This window comes from Ruditapes philippinarum, unplaced genomic scaffold (assembly GCF_026571515.1).
Source record: "Ruditapes philippinarum isolate M1 unplaced genomic scaffold, ASM2657151v2 ctg7217_1_1_1_1, whole genome shotgun sequence".
NCBI classification, from domain to species: domain Eukaryota; kingdom Metazoa; phylum Mollusca; class Bivalvia; order Venerida; family Veneridae; genus Ruditapes; species Ruditapes philippinarum.
In genome coordinates, this window is record NW_026861132.1 from 53068 (window position 1) to 69133 (window position 16066).

The following is a 16066-nucleotide window of genomic DNA, read 5'->3' on the forward strand; positions in this document are numbered from 1 at the left end:
CAAATTGCATTTCAGATATACTACGCTCAATTTAGAATATTTGTTTTAATGAATAAAGTGATACAGACATATTTTAATCCAGTCCTCTTCTGTACTTTGTGTTATAGGATTTGTATCAATCACCTCCAGGTTAGTTGCATTTTCAAAACAAGAATTTACAAAACTTCTCTAGTAAAGCATTTACTTAATTTTAAAGTTATCACAAAAGTCGTCGGTAAGACATTTCACCATTATATCAAAACAAACTATTGTACTTTTACGACAATGTGTTCTTACGTAGTGGCCATAATGCATGTGCACTTTGTCGTGTGTAACACAATTGTGTAAACATTGTGGGTAATGAATTTGTTGTAGTTTCTTGAAAATGAATGTGATGAATCGCATTGTTTATTGTAGAACATATCTCCGCATCTTTGTCTGTAAATAATATTGATTAGTTAAAATAATATCGATTGTTGACGATCATACGACATACCACCTTGAGAAACAAAACAACATCAATAAAAGAATGTTGAAACATTCTACGAGGGTTGTCCAAAAAATTCGTGCACTGCAGTTATTGTCGTGAGAGTTATTGATAGAAAAACATGAATTATATATCACCTGAAGGGGTAATCTGTCTCAAATAAGAGAACAAAAGAAAAAGTCGTGTAACTGTAATGTCATGAAAACAAATCGACATACAGTTACCTTGGTAACGTAATAGCGGCGCACGACAAAAAATTGGGTTAGTTCATGACTTTGATGCATTATAGTTTTCTTTAAACACTACATATTAATGTCAAAATTCAGGAAAAAGTGTGTTTACGTATTCGTGACGTCAATAGAAAAAATGATGCCATTTGCCCAATTATAACGGCCGTAACAAACATTTCTGTGTGGTCGTCAATACTGTAATAACGTGAAAATTTTAGTCGCTAAACGTCTGGAAATACGGACGATCATTAAATTTTGGGCAAGTTTTGGAAAAACACCGACAGATACCTACATTGAATTTAAAAGGGCAAGGGTGACAAGTTCATTGTAACGAAGGCTGGTTTTTGAATGGCACAAATGCTCTGTAGAGGGACGAGAGGAGGTAGATGATGACAACCGGTCAGCAAACGTTCGTCCGTAATGCCGGCGCATGTAATTCCGGCGCATGTGACGATTGATGTCCAATATACTCATGCACTGGTGGAATATGTTACATGTATGTTACATAAGATAAAAAAACAAGTAAAATGAATTACATTAATCATTCCCCTATGGACAGTAAAACAAATTATGACATAAAAAGCAAATGCCACTTTACAAGAGACAAAATAATTAATATTACCATAGTAATGAACTAACCCATTTTTGTCGTGCGCCGGTATTACGTTACTAAGGTAACTTAATGATCATTCTTTTACACGACACGCCGGTAACACGGCTTTTTCTAATGTTTTCTTATTTGAGATAGATTTCCCCTTCAAATGATATATAATTCATGTTTTTTCATTAATAACTCTCACGGCAATAACTGCAGTGCACGAATTTTTTGGACAACCCTCGTATTAAGTTATGCCAAGGCGTCGAAATCCGATGAATTTTGACAACAACATAAAAAAATCTACACATTGACTTAAACTGGATAACATATCTATCTTCCTGTAATAACAAATGCTTACTTGTCATTTTTGTTAAAGAAAGTACTTACCTTTTGATGGCTGAAATGCGTAACCAAGAAGAGGACTTTTGTTGATATACAACACTCTAGCTGTGATAAGGAAAGACAAACAATACTTTGATTCTGTTGTTAGATATGCAGCATCTGTTAAACAAATGAACATAAAAACGCAGTTATCAAATATACAATCAGTTATATGTCTGGGTGTAACAGATTAATAAAACTATAACCAAAGAATATCAAGATACAGTAACAATGACAATGAATCGTTAATATATCTAAATTTGTCGGAAGTTTATCAAAAATACTAAATGTAAATATAATCTATTTAAACTCGAAATTTAAAACAACATGTAGCCTATTTAAACCAGTCTCGAACCAACTTCCTTGGTGCCATACGATGCAACATGGCTGTTGTTCTAGAGACAAGAAGTCGCGATTTCATGATTGAGATCCACAAGATCATCGCTCCCTTTTTAAGTACACCTACCTCCTTGGTAATCAGCATCATGAAAATCATGATTATAGTAATAATCGTAATCAGATAGACTTTCTTCTTCTTCTTCATCGGCAAACTTGTTGAGCAGGACTTGTCCTTTAAGATCGTCTCGGCATAAAACAGATGTGTTGTTTTCCTCGCAATCCATATCTGTCATAATCTGTTCACAATTAATAGATGGGAAAAGAGACTTAACTTAGTTTGATATGGCTCGTTGCATTTAATTAATATCTAACTTTTGGTTAACAAGACGTATGGACTTTTCAATTCCCGTAACAACCTAGCAAAGATAACAAAGTTAAACGTACGAAAGCTTTAATTTTCCATTTACATTCATTTAATATATCTTTGCCTATTTATCACATAACACCTTGCTATATTAGACATATCGAATAAACTTTTAACAAAATTTCTTTTGTAATATTTTTACTTCAAAAATGTCTGATAGCAACGTTTGTAAAGCATATTTATATAATATACCTTTATCTTTCTTATTTCAAACTGAATTCCTTTCAATTTTTCCTCTGTGTCTTGTCCTTGATTTAATGTAAATTCTGTATTTTTGAAGACCTTATTTGCTTCAGACACATGATTCTCCAACAAGAACAAAATGTCATAGTGACTTTTATCCTCGTTCTGTGTAGTAAAATAAGAAATAAAGCTATCTTGTTTGAGAAATAGTAAACAGAAATAATCACTCGTTTATTTTATCTCAAAAGTATACTTTAGTAAGTATAACGTGGAAGCCAAAAAGAAAAATTGCCACAGTTAAGCTTGATGAAGTGTAAAATTTCTTAATTTACTAATATGACTTTATCCGGTTCATATGTTGTTTTTTATCTACAATGTGCCTCTGGAAATGAACCATAGCATGTCTTAACTACTTTTATATTTATCAATTTACTTTTTATGACATAAAAACATTTCATTTTTTATTATTCGATTGAAAAAAGTGTAGAGAAGCGAAACTTATTTCAATGATAACAAATGTCCAAAAACAAATTTACCTTATTTAAATTCATATAATATTTCCACACAGTTGTGTCAGTTGTTAATTTAACCGTGCACACATGATGATCTTGTCCGTTAGATGGTGGGAGTAAATCTCGTTTTCGTCTGCCTCTTGGCTTATTATTCATCAACTTCATGACAAAACAATCATCGTTAGTAGATTTTTATTGTTAATAAGGTTTTATATTAACAAAAACAACATTTTTGTCTAATGAAGTTAGTAAGAAAAACATAATGTATGATAAATAAATGGCATTATGTACCGATTTAGTTAATGTTGGTTGTATTGTGAAAGATAACCTTTCTTTAGAAGTATTGCAAATGTTTATGTCCTCAAATTAGCAGATTATCAATTAAACTGAGTATGCACATTGTTGCCTTGAAAATTTACACTCATATATTTTTTGGTTTACATTGGCTAGGTGCATTGTAGTATCTGAATAGTTTCAAACCTGAGTCTTTCTCCCTGCATTTTGTACCCAATCAGAGTGGAATGTGTGATTCCTGGAAAAAGTAGAGAATTAGAATTGAAAACGATGTTTTACTCTCATAGGAGTCATATTGAAGTTTCATATGGGAATGCAATTTCTTACTTCTAACATAAAGGCGTTTGTATACTATTTAAGTGTGCAAGATCTGTTCAGAATAAAAACAGTTGTTTATGTTTAATATGTTTTTTATCAATTAATAAAACTGCCATAATGAAGGAAAAAAACATTTTATTATATATTATAATTTTATATTCGTTTCATTCAAGATCACATAAAGGTTTGTTTCAATAGAAACATCTGCATCTGAGAAAAGGCGACGATAGAACAGAATTAAGAATGTAGTTTGCGACAAGAAAATAATATCGTGCAAGTACCATACTACTGACCCTCCAACAATAATACTCGTTCTTCTTCATCAATGGTGTATAATACAGAGCACAAAAGACATTTGTGAATAATGTTTATAAAATATCATACCATAGATAGTCTTTTTCAGAGTATATCACTGTATGAAATGGTGTTGGCTGTTTGAACAACCAGGAACTTGGAGCAATGTGATAAATGGTTTCTCCAGGATGAATTAGTTTTCCCTGCAATGTTCCATTGATCACAGCTATTTTTGCTTCACTCCCAGGATAATCTGTAAAAACAATGGGTCGTAAAATTAAACAATATTTTTAAAGATATAGGACAGAACCTAATGGTTTTTATTCAATTTTAATCATCATATGAAAAAATGTTGCCTTACGGCAAATGTAGTCAAACTGTATAAAAATAAACAAATTAAAATAAATATACAAGCCGTTTTTGATTGCGTGCTTTCATTGACAATGTATCAAATTGTCTACAAATAATATGTTATATCTGTTTAATGGGAATATGAAATGTTACAAATATAACTACCCTGAGAAACTGCTGTTATTACCTTCGACTGAACCCTTTTGTATATTGTATGAAATTATATGAATTTATGTTTATATTCTATCAAATAAAAAGTTATTAAATTATAACCTTTATTTATTTTTAGATACAAATACATAAATGTAATATATTTTGAAATAAATAAAATTTACAAAATAAATAGATAAATAAAAGTCATTTATACATTGCGATATTTTAGTTGAAAACACATATATATTACCATATTTTGCAATCACATTGCAATATTAATGTAATGCTAGATTAATACAGGAATTAATGTTAAAATGTTAAAAAAGAGGAGAAACATTAATTACATGAATATATTGTATAAGCCAGGTCAAAATTAAAATACTGTGCTGCGTTTCATAGAAAGCCCTTAGTGTATCCTAGGACACAAACCGCCTTTAAGACCGTTTAAAAGACCGTTTCAATATAAAAATTTATCTTCAGAAAAATACTGAAGACTATATACAAGTGCATTCTCCAGAGAAAAAATAAGAAATGCAATGACATGTTCTTTTGTTAGCAATGTGTCATGTCAATCAACATTGCTATTCAGAAATCAAAAAAGTCATAACATGGAGCCATAAGTTAGAACATTTCCTTCGAAACGTAGAATTATCTCTGTTTTGGAAACGCAGCCCTGGTCATTATATAAACATTATGTTAAAGAATTTTAATAAAAGTCTATCTACGATTCAAAATTTCTGTTTAAATGTTCTTGTCAAAATCTAGAAAAAAAAACCAATTTAATTTTCAACAGCAATATTTTATGTTAAGAGGCGATAAATGATCCAAAATCACACAAAATGGGCTTTTTCACATTTATCTATAATATTTTGTAGTTTATAGATGTAATCTGTCTTGAAATACTTGGGAGTATTTGTTATCATTGCAATACATTATCTTATTATTTTTTTTCATAAAATGATATATAAGCTTGTTACTATTTTTACATTGTGGATCATGGTTAATCATATCATTATGATAACCGTCTTTTGATATATTTACCTCACACGAAAATGATAACTTTTCTTATATTTAAACTGCAAGTCAAACACAATTCCAAAACATCTAGCTATTTTCATGTTGAGAATAATGCTGGAATTTTAACGTTGCGTTATTCTTAACTGTATGAAAAAATACTTTGCATCAGTTGGGATTTTGAAACCTTAATCATCTAGCGTTAACAAGTACATTATGTAGTTTAAGTATTTTAATAAAAGTTAATTGGTGCATAATGGAAAGGTTTATAAAATGATTAATGTGTATATTGATAGTATTTAGAAGCCTATATGACAACAAACCACGAAAAGCTTATATTGGTTGTAATTGTAAGATACATGATGATATTTAATTTTACATATCTTTATATAGCAGATAGAAAAACTGTCCTTGACCAACATATTATGGTACATCATAATTATAATTGTTCACACTTATTTACTTAGAACTCTATCAACAATTTTGTCCAAGGAATATTTAAAACGGAATATCAAAATTGGTTTTATTAATATTTTAAATATGTCTTGAAAATGTTCCTGTTATAGACAAAAAATATTTTAACAGCAACTGTCATTGGTTAAATAAAAGAATATTGTAATTAATGTTATCGGACGTAAATTGATAACTTTTAAAAAGCAATTTAAAGAACAAATTACTTTTTACTTTACTACTGTTAACAAAAATTCGCTTTTTTGTGTTTTATATTAGTTAAGGGTGTAAACGTTTGGATCAAACTACCTGGAATTAGCTTGATATGGCATTTAAGCTTTAAGAATAAACTAAATATGATAATAAACATTACTAGATGACCCAAGGCAAAAAGGCTTTGCCGGATTGACAGGTACAAAAGTTAAATGGTATTGTAAGATAACTTTTAATAACATAATTTCAAACGAAATAAAACCGTGAGATATTTTTCCACATAATTACAATGTTTTGTTTCGTTCGTTGCTGATATTATTTGAGTCAATATTGTATCTAAACCATGTACCAAACCTGAATGAATAATATTTGATTATGCATTACAGATCCGTTCAAAAACCCTTATGCAAGCACATTTTGGGCAATAAAATTTCGATTAAGACGACACGGGAATTATCTATTGAAAAACTTTTAACATGTATGATAGTAATCATCAAACAAACGTTTAAGTTATTAGGGATTGTATGATAAACAAGAGATTAAATATGATCAAGGCGTTTTTATTGTCAACAACGCTTCACACACTTATTGAGCGTTTGTTTATACATCAAAGCAAAACAAATGTACATGTCTCTTTTATGTGTTATCACAAAAGTTCGTTTTTTTCTTCTTTAAACAGTGCACGCACGTTTGATTTATATTATCAACTGTTTGTAGTTGATATTATCTTACTTAAAGTGTACACATCTATCGAAAATGATATCTTATACTTTTCAAAATCATTTATTCAATAGAATACATTTTCCTTTTGAAAGTATTACATATTAAATAAAATTGTACACTGACACCAACCTGTATCCTTTCCAGTATAAACAAATGACAGATCGGGCGTGGTAGTTTTCTTTTTGTGATGCAGAATAATGTTTGATGTTGACTGTACACTTCTTTTTAATTCAAGAGAAAAGTTTCTGAAAACATTGTTATATAAGTTAATGCATTGAATATCTGCGTTTTAATATATTTGTGTTTAATAAAGCAAAACTGTAGAAAAATAAATAATTTAAAATATTTCACATCTAACAGCTATTGCTAACTAGTGCTGTCTGGCAAACTACAAATCATGAGTCCATATGACATGCGGCGTCTTAGCAATAAAAGAAGGGCAAACCATAATACACTGTTCTCAAATTATGCATGTTAACACATTATTTTAAAAGCAAACTCGTTAATGGATGAATATTACTTTCATTTTGTCCATCCCGAGTTGCTGCATTAAAGCAAGTATATATCTAGACATTTTTGTTTTGCGTATATCTTGGCGCTTATGTCATGCATAAAAGGTCTCCAAAGCAGAAAATGTATTGTCATAACTGCAAATCTTGCATTTATCTTAACACAATTTGATTTAAAGCTTTTTCAAATGACAATGCTTAGTAATTTTTTTAATGTAGCATTCAGCTTGATAAAATGAACATACTAGTTCAAAGCACGCACCTTTTAAACGCATTCAATTTAATCCGGATTAAACCTCCCGACTTGCCGCTTTTTGTATGTAAAAGGTGAAGGTCATCTATGTCGTAATGTAATGGCTCATAGTACAACAAACGCTTGTCCAAAAGCTCTTCATTCCCTGTATAAAAATAAAAAAGGGCATTCTAAAATTACACAAAGGTATATATATTATGTTTCCTAATCAAGTATAACGCTAAATAGACAAATGTACACCTTGTACTATAGTACACCTTGTACTATAATACTGCCACACACATGCATGTAAACAATTTCAGTACACTTTGTTCATAATATACAAAAGCTACAATTCCTTTGCAGACGATAATATGCATGTTTGATATGTTTTGAAATATTCAAGTTTATCGGAATCAAAGTTACAGAAGAATCATCAACGAATTACTTTATTTCACCACAAAGTGAACAAAAAAGGCTTTCGACCACCTGCATTTTAAATAAAAGCGTAATAAACAAAACCACAAGATAACTGTTTTAAAACCGCGTATACTTTATTTTCATTACAAACGAACATATATATATAACACGAAAAACATTCTGAATGCAATACTTTTGCAGAAAACAAATAAAATGATGCCAATTGCTTTTAAAAATAGAGCTTTATTACGTGAACTTTTTAAATCATTTTAAATTAACATCTAATACTTCATCATTTACAGTAGAATATATAAAAAGTACCTTAAATTTCTGAAAAAAAAATAAATACAAAAATATATGAGCCGCGTCACGACAAAACCAACATAGTGCGTTTGCGACCGGCATTGATCCAGACTAGCTTGTGCATCCGCGCAGTCTGATCAGGATTCATGCTGTTCGCTTACAAACCCTATAGCAAGCAGAGAAACTGATAGCGAACAGCATGGATCCTGATCAGACTGCGCGGATGCGCAGGCTGGTCTGGATCCATGCTGATCGCAAACGCATTACGTTGGTTTTGTCGTGACGCGGCTCGATCATATCATTTTAAATTTTTTTTTTCTGAGGAGACGATACAATATAAAGTGTACTATTATCTCTTATCACAGTGTTTGGTTGATAAAATCATGAGATATGTAAAATAATGATGCCTCTGTCTGGTTATGAAACGAATAGTGACTTTATGTGAAAAAAAAAACAACATAAATAAGAACAACAAATAATAACATCGTAGAAGATCCTGTAATATGTAATAATATATCATGTGTCTAGATAAAGACTAAATTATTGGTATGAAATACAATTATATATAAATCATTATTCATACCCACTCTGATTTATACAAATGTCAAACTGACATTAAAATAACATTTTTTTATTAAGATTAAATATTTATAAACCATTTTTGAAAATTTAAATTTGGGTTATTGCGGCTAATTACCGAGTAATGTTAATACTACAGATTCAATTTATACTTTAAATGTCCCTATAAAATGTAACTCAATATGTCATAAAATGAACAACCATTCATGAAATATAAAAAATAGAAGAAAGAAAATATAAATCACTTAACTAGTCAAGGACACAATAGTAAAATTAGTTGAAGAAGTATAAAATACATAATTGTTAAAATCCCCTGACTAACATCAAAGACGACTTTTAAAAAGAAAATTAAATATATAGATTATCATTTATACACACTCTGATTAATGTAAATGTCACACTGACATTATTATTACATTTCTTTTCAGATTTTTACAGAGTAAATATTTATAAATCAAATATACCGCTTGTAAATTTAAATATCGGTAAATGCGCTAATTAGGACTAATGTAAATACTACAGATTCAATTTTTACTTTAAACGTCCCCATAAAATGTATCTCAATCTGTCATAAAATGAATATACATTTATGAATTATAACAAAAAATATATATAATATAAATCACTTAGATACCGAGTACACAATATCAAGCTAATAATAAATGTCCTTACCAAAGTAAAAATTATGGTGACTTATTTGTGACATGTCGTACTTTCGCTCTGGTGGGCGCAAGACGAAACACGAAAATACAACAAAGTAATCACTTTGTCATATTTTTGTGGGGTTTTTTTATTTCGAGTTTTTACCTGGCGCGCCATAAGGGAAAGGTCAACGTTTTTGAATTCACGATTTCAACTCCGCGAATTCACGATTTAACTCAAGGAATGCACGATTTCATGTTCATGAATTCATTATTTCAACTTTCTGAATTCATGTTTTGAACATCACGGATTCAAGATTTCATCTTCACCAAGTTGAAATCGTGAATTCCCGAAGTTGAAATCATGGATTTACGAAGTTAAAATCATGAACATCAAATCGTGAATTCATGAAGTTGAATATGTGAAGTTGAATAAGTGAATTCGTGAAGCTAAAATCGTGAATTCTGTATGTTGAAATCGTGAATTCATTAAATTGAAATAGTGAATTCGTGAAGGTAATGCTGAAAACTCAAGAAGTTTATATGTCACCACCGATCTTTCGTACGAAAGTGTAAGTGAGGTAATATAGCAACATCTTATTTATTTATTGGTATAGTATTACAGAATTAAACTATTTATCTGGCAAGAAATAAAAACTGAAATTGTTCATCGCTTTAATATAATTCTATGTAACTCTAAGTGCTTGAGATATAAACTACTGTACAATGATACAAAAATCTTTTATTTTTAAAACACATGCACAATGATACACATAATTTAATATAACACGTTTAATAATAAGTTTTTTGAAATAAACTTTATCTGGGATAAACACATAACTTTAAACAGAGAAAACGTTAATGGTGAAACAATCTAAGTATAGATATTTTCAGCTTGCAAATAAAATATACCAAAAACAATCTAATTGAAAATATGAAATCACTTATATGGAATCACAATTAACACTAATCCGGTTGAAATATGAATTAAGGTATTAGGACCCTAATGGGCACTATCAGGAACTAAAAAATTGACATCATAAGTCAGATGTATACCTTAAAGTACACCTGTATGCAAAATTTAAACAAAGTTTACCGTACGGAAATCAAGTTATGGCCACTTTTCTGAACTCAAGCATGGATGTTATGAGGGCACTTTTTTAGAAAGTAGGAACCTTTAAATAATCTGCAATAACATTCTAATGAAAAATGTTTTCCCATTAATTTTTGGAAAGAAACAAATAGTACCATTCAGCTAACAATCCAAATAAGCAAAATTATGGTTTCTACTTAAAATTTATGAAATCTGTATAAAAATGTTACCCTACCCCACCCATTTTTACCACATGTCTGACCATTTTTCTACTTAGGGAGCCTAATTTAAAAAATTCTTAAAATTTACCCAAATGAGTGCCTGTTTTCAAAGTTTCCCTAAATTTTTAAAAAAGTATATTGGTTGATCTTGTAAAATATGAAATACTTTGACCGTCTAGTTTTGATTATATTACACTTTGAAAATATCAGGTACCATATTTATTACTAGATTTAGCATAATTTAGCCAATAAATACCTATATAAATTAAAAAATCAAAATTAAACACTTTTTTCTTTCCATATGGGACATGAGAGATACATAAATAATGTTAAAAGAAAAAAAGAAAGAAAAAAAAAGTTGACCCTTCTGGGGATTGAACCCATGGCCCTCATTTTTAATGTAGTTAACATTAGTTCTAGCCTATTTGAATACTCTTCAAAGCGGAGGTAATGCATTAGGGTGCTAATACCTTAATGTACTTAAATATTCGTTTCTTTATATATATTGATACACTAACAAAGGAACACTAAGGATAATTATACATGTACTTGATAATCATGATATAATTGCCCCAGGTTAATTTTGCTCGGTTATCGTAGTAAAATATATATTTTAATTGCTTTCTTAGAAATACGGCAGCATAATCATACATTTCATAAATGACACTAAAAATCGGCCTTTATTTTTCCTAAACATAAGAATTCTAGAATTATCAAACAGCATTAAATTTGACAGGTGTTGAAGGAATGAAAAATAAAACAGTTAGTGAAATAACCGCACGTTTAGGTCTTATTCAATTCCCGTTTTGTTATTTCACTTTAGATATATTTCTAACATTGCAGGCGCAGTTTACAAGAAAAAACATATTGTTTAATTTATTATATACTCGACATACTCAAAGTTTCATTTTTCTCGTTGTTTTTTTCTTGCTGTGTTCTCTTTCCCCTTGTTTGTTAAATCTAAAATACTTCATTTTAATAGCAGATATTATCTTTCATAAAAAATATCACCTGCATTAAATCTTGATCTATAACCCCCTTGCTCGTATGCTAGATATGGAAATAAACTTTTAAGAATAGCTATTTATCAATAAATTATTTCTCGATAGTCATAATAGCATAGTCAGAATTTCATAAAGGTATAATTGTATTATTTAATTTTTCCTAGCGTGCATTTTATATCTTAATTCTATGACGTACATTAAAAGGTTTATAAAAAGATGAAAAACAAAACATTAAAACTTTTCAAAGAAAAATAAAACTTTCATAAAGATAAAATTAAATAAAATGTGTCAAACCTGCAACATAATTAGCACACAATGCTATCTGAAACAATAACAAAATTAACTCGACATTTAGATGTCTCATTTTGAACTCTATATAAATCTCAATGTTTGACAATAGTTATTTTATCCATTATGAAAATGCACATCATTTATCCGTCTCGATTATATGGTAATATCCATGTATGCTGTTATCATTACGACTGAACTGTTTACTCTAAAACTTCAGCTAGTTAAACTGTATTTTATATCACGGTAGTTTTTTCCTACCTATACTCTTACCACACATGCGCAGTCAAAACACAAAATCCGCTCCGATTTGATAGTAAAGTTTTCATTACTTCTGTTTGCTATTTGAATATTAGTTTGGCTTACCGGTTTATCTCTTATGACATGTCATCTCACTCTGACATAGAATTATAATATTTAGTATCTTATATTCATGTATAATGATATGGTTAATTAATTTATAATGTTTAGATAAGTTCATTCATTTGGTTAAACATAAATATATTAAACAATATCATTATTATTAAAACCATTAATTAATCAATCAATTGATCAATCAATCAATCAATTCATAAAATTATTAATTAATTAAATATTTATTTATTATTTCCGTTATTCACTTGTAATGATTTACATGCATTATTTTATTTATTTATTTATTTATTTATTTATTTATTTATTTATTTATTTATTTATTTATTTATTTATTTATTTACTATATTTGCAATTCTTTTTGCATTTGTTTTGTTATTTAAGACTCGCATCTTCTTAATACTTCAATATAGATTTATAAGAGATAAAACATCTATTTACGGACATATATAAAAACATAGCAGACAAACATTAAGCAAACAATAATTGACTCCAAAGTTGTAAAGCACATCATCACTATATCTATTTTAACCTTGTAATACAGGTCAAACAATGTCGACATGTTTTACATGGCTTGATAAAACTTGAGAGAAATTGCCTCCATTCACACTCACTATGTTCATATCTTTACTACAAGGTCATACAAGTGTAAATAGTTTAAAACGTCTATTTCCATTCATAATTCTTCCAAGATTGTTTCATAATAGCCGTAAATATTTATACTATAACTACAAGATCTGTTTATATTGTTATATTATACTATGTAATTCACTGTCCTTTTTCTGATGTTGTTTTTTTTTCGTTTCTTTAATGTTGTTGTTTTTATTTATTTTTCGTTTTTACTTATTTACTTTTTTATTTGTTGATGATTTTTTTATATAATATTATTATATTTCTATATTTGCTTTCAAGCATTTGGTGAGAAATTTGATTTCGACATTAGGCAATTTTGCAATACGATATTTCTTTGCCCGGTAAATTTGTTTATCAAATTCAGAAAAGTGATCCTATGTTGTTGCATTAAGACAAAAACATTGTTCATGCGCCTGTAGTTGGTAAATCGATCAGTTCTTTACTCGCAAAAAAATTCTGATAGCAAATATATCCCTAAATGCCAAATATGCTTAATTTATAAAATGATTTTCTCAATTTAGAAGTCATCAATGGCGAATATCAGACTGCATACGTCACGCAACTTTATGGCGCACAATATGTCACTTTTTGTATTGTATGAGTCATTATATTACCCGGATTGTCTTACGTTGATAATGTTATTGACATAATTTATTATGTATGCAAGTTGGTCTATGAAAGTTTAGATTAACAATCTACGTCACTCAGATCAATAATGCATGATTCAGTCAAATGTTTTTATAATTTTTATACCATACGATCTTAAAAGTAACTTGAATCACGTGAAAGCTTATGAGTTCTTTCAAAGCTCAGTATATTATGCAAGTTTGGCATTTATCATTAATGCAACAACTAAACCGAGTTATAACATATGGATTAAAATAAATATGCATTTGTTCATTTTCTTATGATGAATAAAGAACTCTTCAAGATCGGATATGACATGCATAAAATATATGACTTTACTTTATTCACTTTCTTATACTTCTAATTAAAGGGACATATAGCTAATGAATTATCATTTTAAATAGTTATAAGAAACCAATATTACTTTTGGAATAATTTATGTTATAAAATCTTATTTGCAATGTAAAAGGATGTCATTATTTATTGAGTGCATATTTAAATGAACTGAATGCCAAATAGTGGCGGCGTGGCCGAGTGGTTAACGCGTCGGACTAGTAATCTAAAGTAATCTAAGCCGTTGTTTCCTTGAGCAAGAAACTTTACATTCATTGCTTAGTACTGGTTGGTTCCAGGAACGGATTCGAAAGTGTTTCAATAAGCTTATAGCTTCCAACACAATCGAACTCAAATAAATTTGTATAAACTAAATGAACTGAATACTTTTCGTTCCGAAATGTGTATTGTTAAAAGATAGAAAACATGTCTTTACACTTCAATAACTATGCACTCAAGGGTCTGACATTAATACAATGACAAGTGTCCATTCTTTTGATTGATATTATCTTTATTAATCCATTACACTGCCGAGGGAAATGACAATTGATCAGGCATAATAACATAAAGATAAAGAACATCCACATTAAACAATTTACCCGTTTGAAACAAAATGTTCTTAACAAATTATTAGTTATGATATGATATTTAGAATGTCTGTATTCATTGAATGTGTTTGCTGAGAAAACAGAAAAATATAAGCTTAAAAAGTGTTAATCAGTCGGGAACAGTAGCAATTAAGTAGTCAAGATAAGGTCATTTTGTGTGTCGTTAAAGTGATCTAGTCTCTTTTTATTAGACCATAAGAGTAAAATAAAAAAAGTAAAATAAACGTCACGCAGCAGAGCCTCTGACAATATCTAGCCATACAAGATATCCAACCAGTTGAACAGGAAAATGATTACCAGAACTAGTTGAAACACGCCATGCGAAGGGATAATGTAACTTTCTAAAGTAACCAAGAGCTATATTTTTTTCAAAGCGACAATCATTTGTTTAATAATTTGCTCTAAAGACCAAGTTTGTTAACTCATTCATTTTCAAATTGATTTTACAGTTAACTGAATAAGTATGCTAATTTATATTGTCTAAATTGAGGCAATACTCGTTTTATACAGATTGATATATCTTTGTGATTTTTTGCAGGACAGTAATGTACGGTGGCACAAAGGTGACATGTGTGTGTTTTTATTTATCTCGTGGCCACGAGATACTAAGTCGTGGACACGAGATAGCTAAGTCGTGGCCACGAGATAATCGATTTCACAAGAAAAAAATGAAAAGACAAGGTTCAGTTTGTTATTCTATAACTTCTATATTTTTTTTTAATTTTATGTCTTCACTTTGGCGTATTCAATGCTGTATTAGCATGAATGAATAAATGTCAAACGTTTGACATTCGGTTAAGCGGAGAATTCAAATTTTCAACAACTTAACTGGCATTGAAGTATATTAGATAACATTTTATAAAATGTTTAGTGGCAATGATCTATCTATTATACAACATAATAAATAAGAAAATATGATGTTATGTTAATTCTTTAAAAAAGTCATATGATATTTGGACTGTTTAACTGCTGTTTGAAATTGAAAGAGGATACACCTTGAGAGCAGTGCACACAGAGTAAAACGATGAAAATTGCAGAATCGGTATTATAGCTTGGTCCAGGAGAGAATATACAAGAATCAGCATCTTCATTGCCCTCTAGCACCAGCTTAATCTTCAACATTATTGTACATGTATCTGTCAATAACCCAAATATAACGAGATTAAAATAAGTACGGGGCAACTGATAACATCTTTCATACAAAACTAAACACCTTCTGTAATAAGTGTAAAAATCTTAGTTTCAGCACAGTTTATTAAA

The 16066-nt window shown here is 29.3% G+C and overlaps 1 protein-coding gene across 1 annotated transcript; it reads right to left on the bottom strand.

Annotated features, from left to right (window-relative positions):
* Nucleotides 1-1096: 1096 nt before the first annotated feature.
* LOC132714665 (disintegrin and metalloproteinase domain-containing protein 10-like) lies at nucleotides 1097-12444 on the bottom strand. The gene is made up of 10 exons (XM_060697570.1): nucleotides 12240-12444; nucleotides 7715-7850; nucleotides 7073-7188; nucleotides 4130-4292; nucleotides 3614-3665; nucleotides 3158-3292; nucleotides 2631-2786; nucleotides 2142-2310; nucleotides 1682-1795; nucleotides 1097-1173 (listed from the first exon to the last, which is right to left on the bottom strand). Exons 1-10 carry the CDS (start codon nucleotides 12307-12309, stop codon nucleotides 1097-1099), a joined length of 1188 nt encoding a protein of 395 aa, XP_060553553.1. The 5' UTR covers nucleotides 12310-12444.
* Nucleotides 12445-16066: the final 3622 nt, after the last annotated feature.

What these genes read in the sequence shown, in the direction of transcription:
- LOC132714665 (XM_060697570.1), bottom strand. Translation starts at nt 12,309, where the DNA reads ATGAGACATCTAAATGTCGAGTTAATTTTGTTATTGTTTCAGATAGCA. An exon ending in ATGCAGGGAGAAAGACTCAG is followed by an intron (nt 3,293 to 3,613) that starts GTTTGAAACTAT and finishes TTTGTCATGAAG; the next exon opens with TTGATGAATAATAAGCCAAG. An exon ending in TGATGCTGATTACCAAGGAG is followed by an intron (nt 1,796 to 2,141) that starts GTAGGTGTACTT and finishes TTTGTTTAACAG; the next exon opens with ATGCTGCATATCTAACAACA.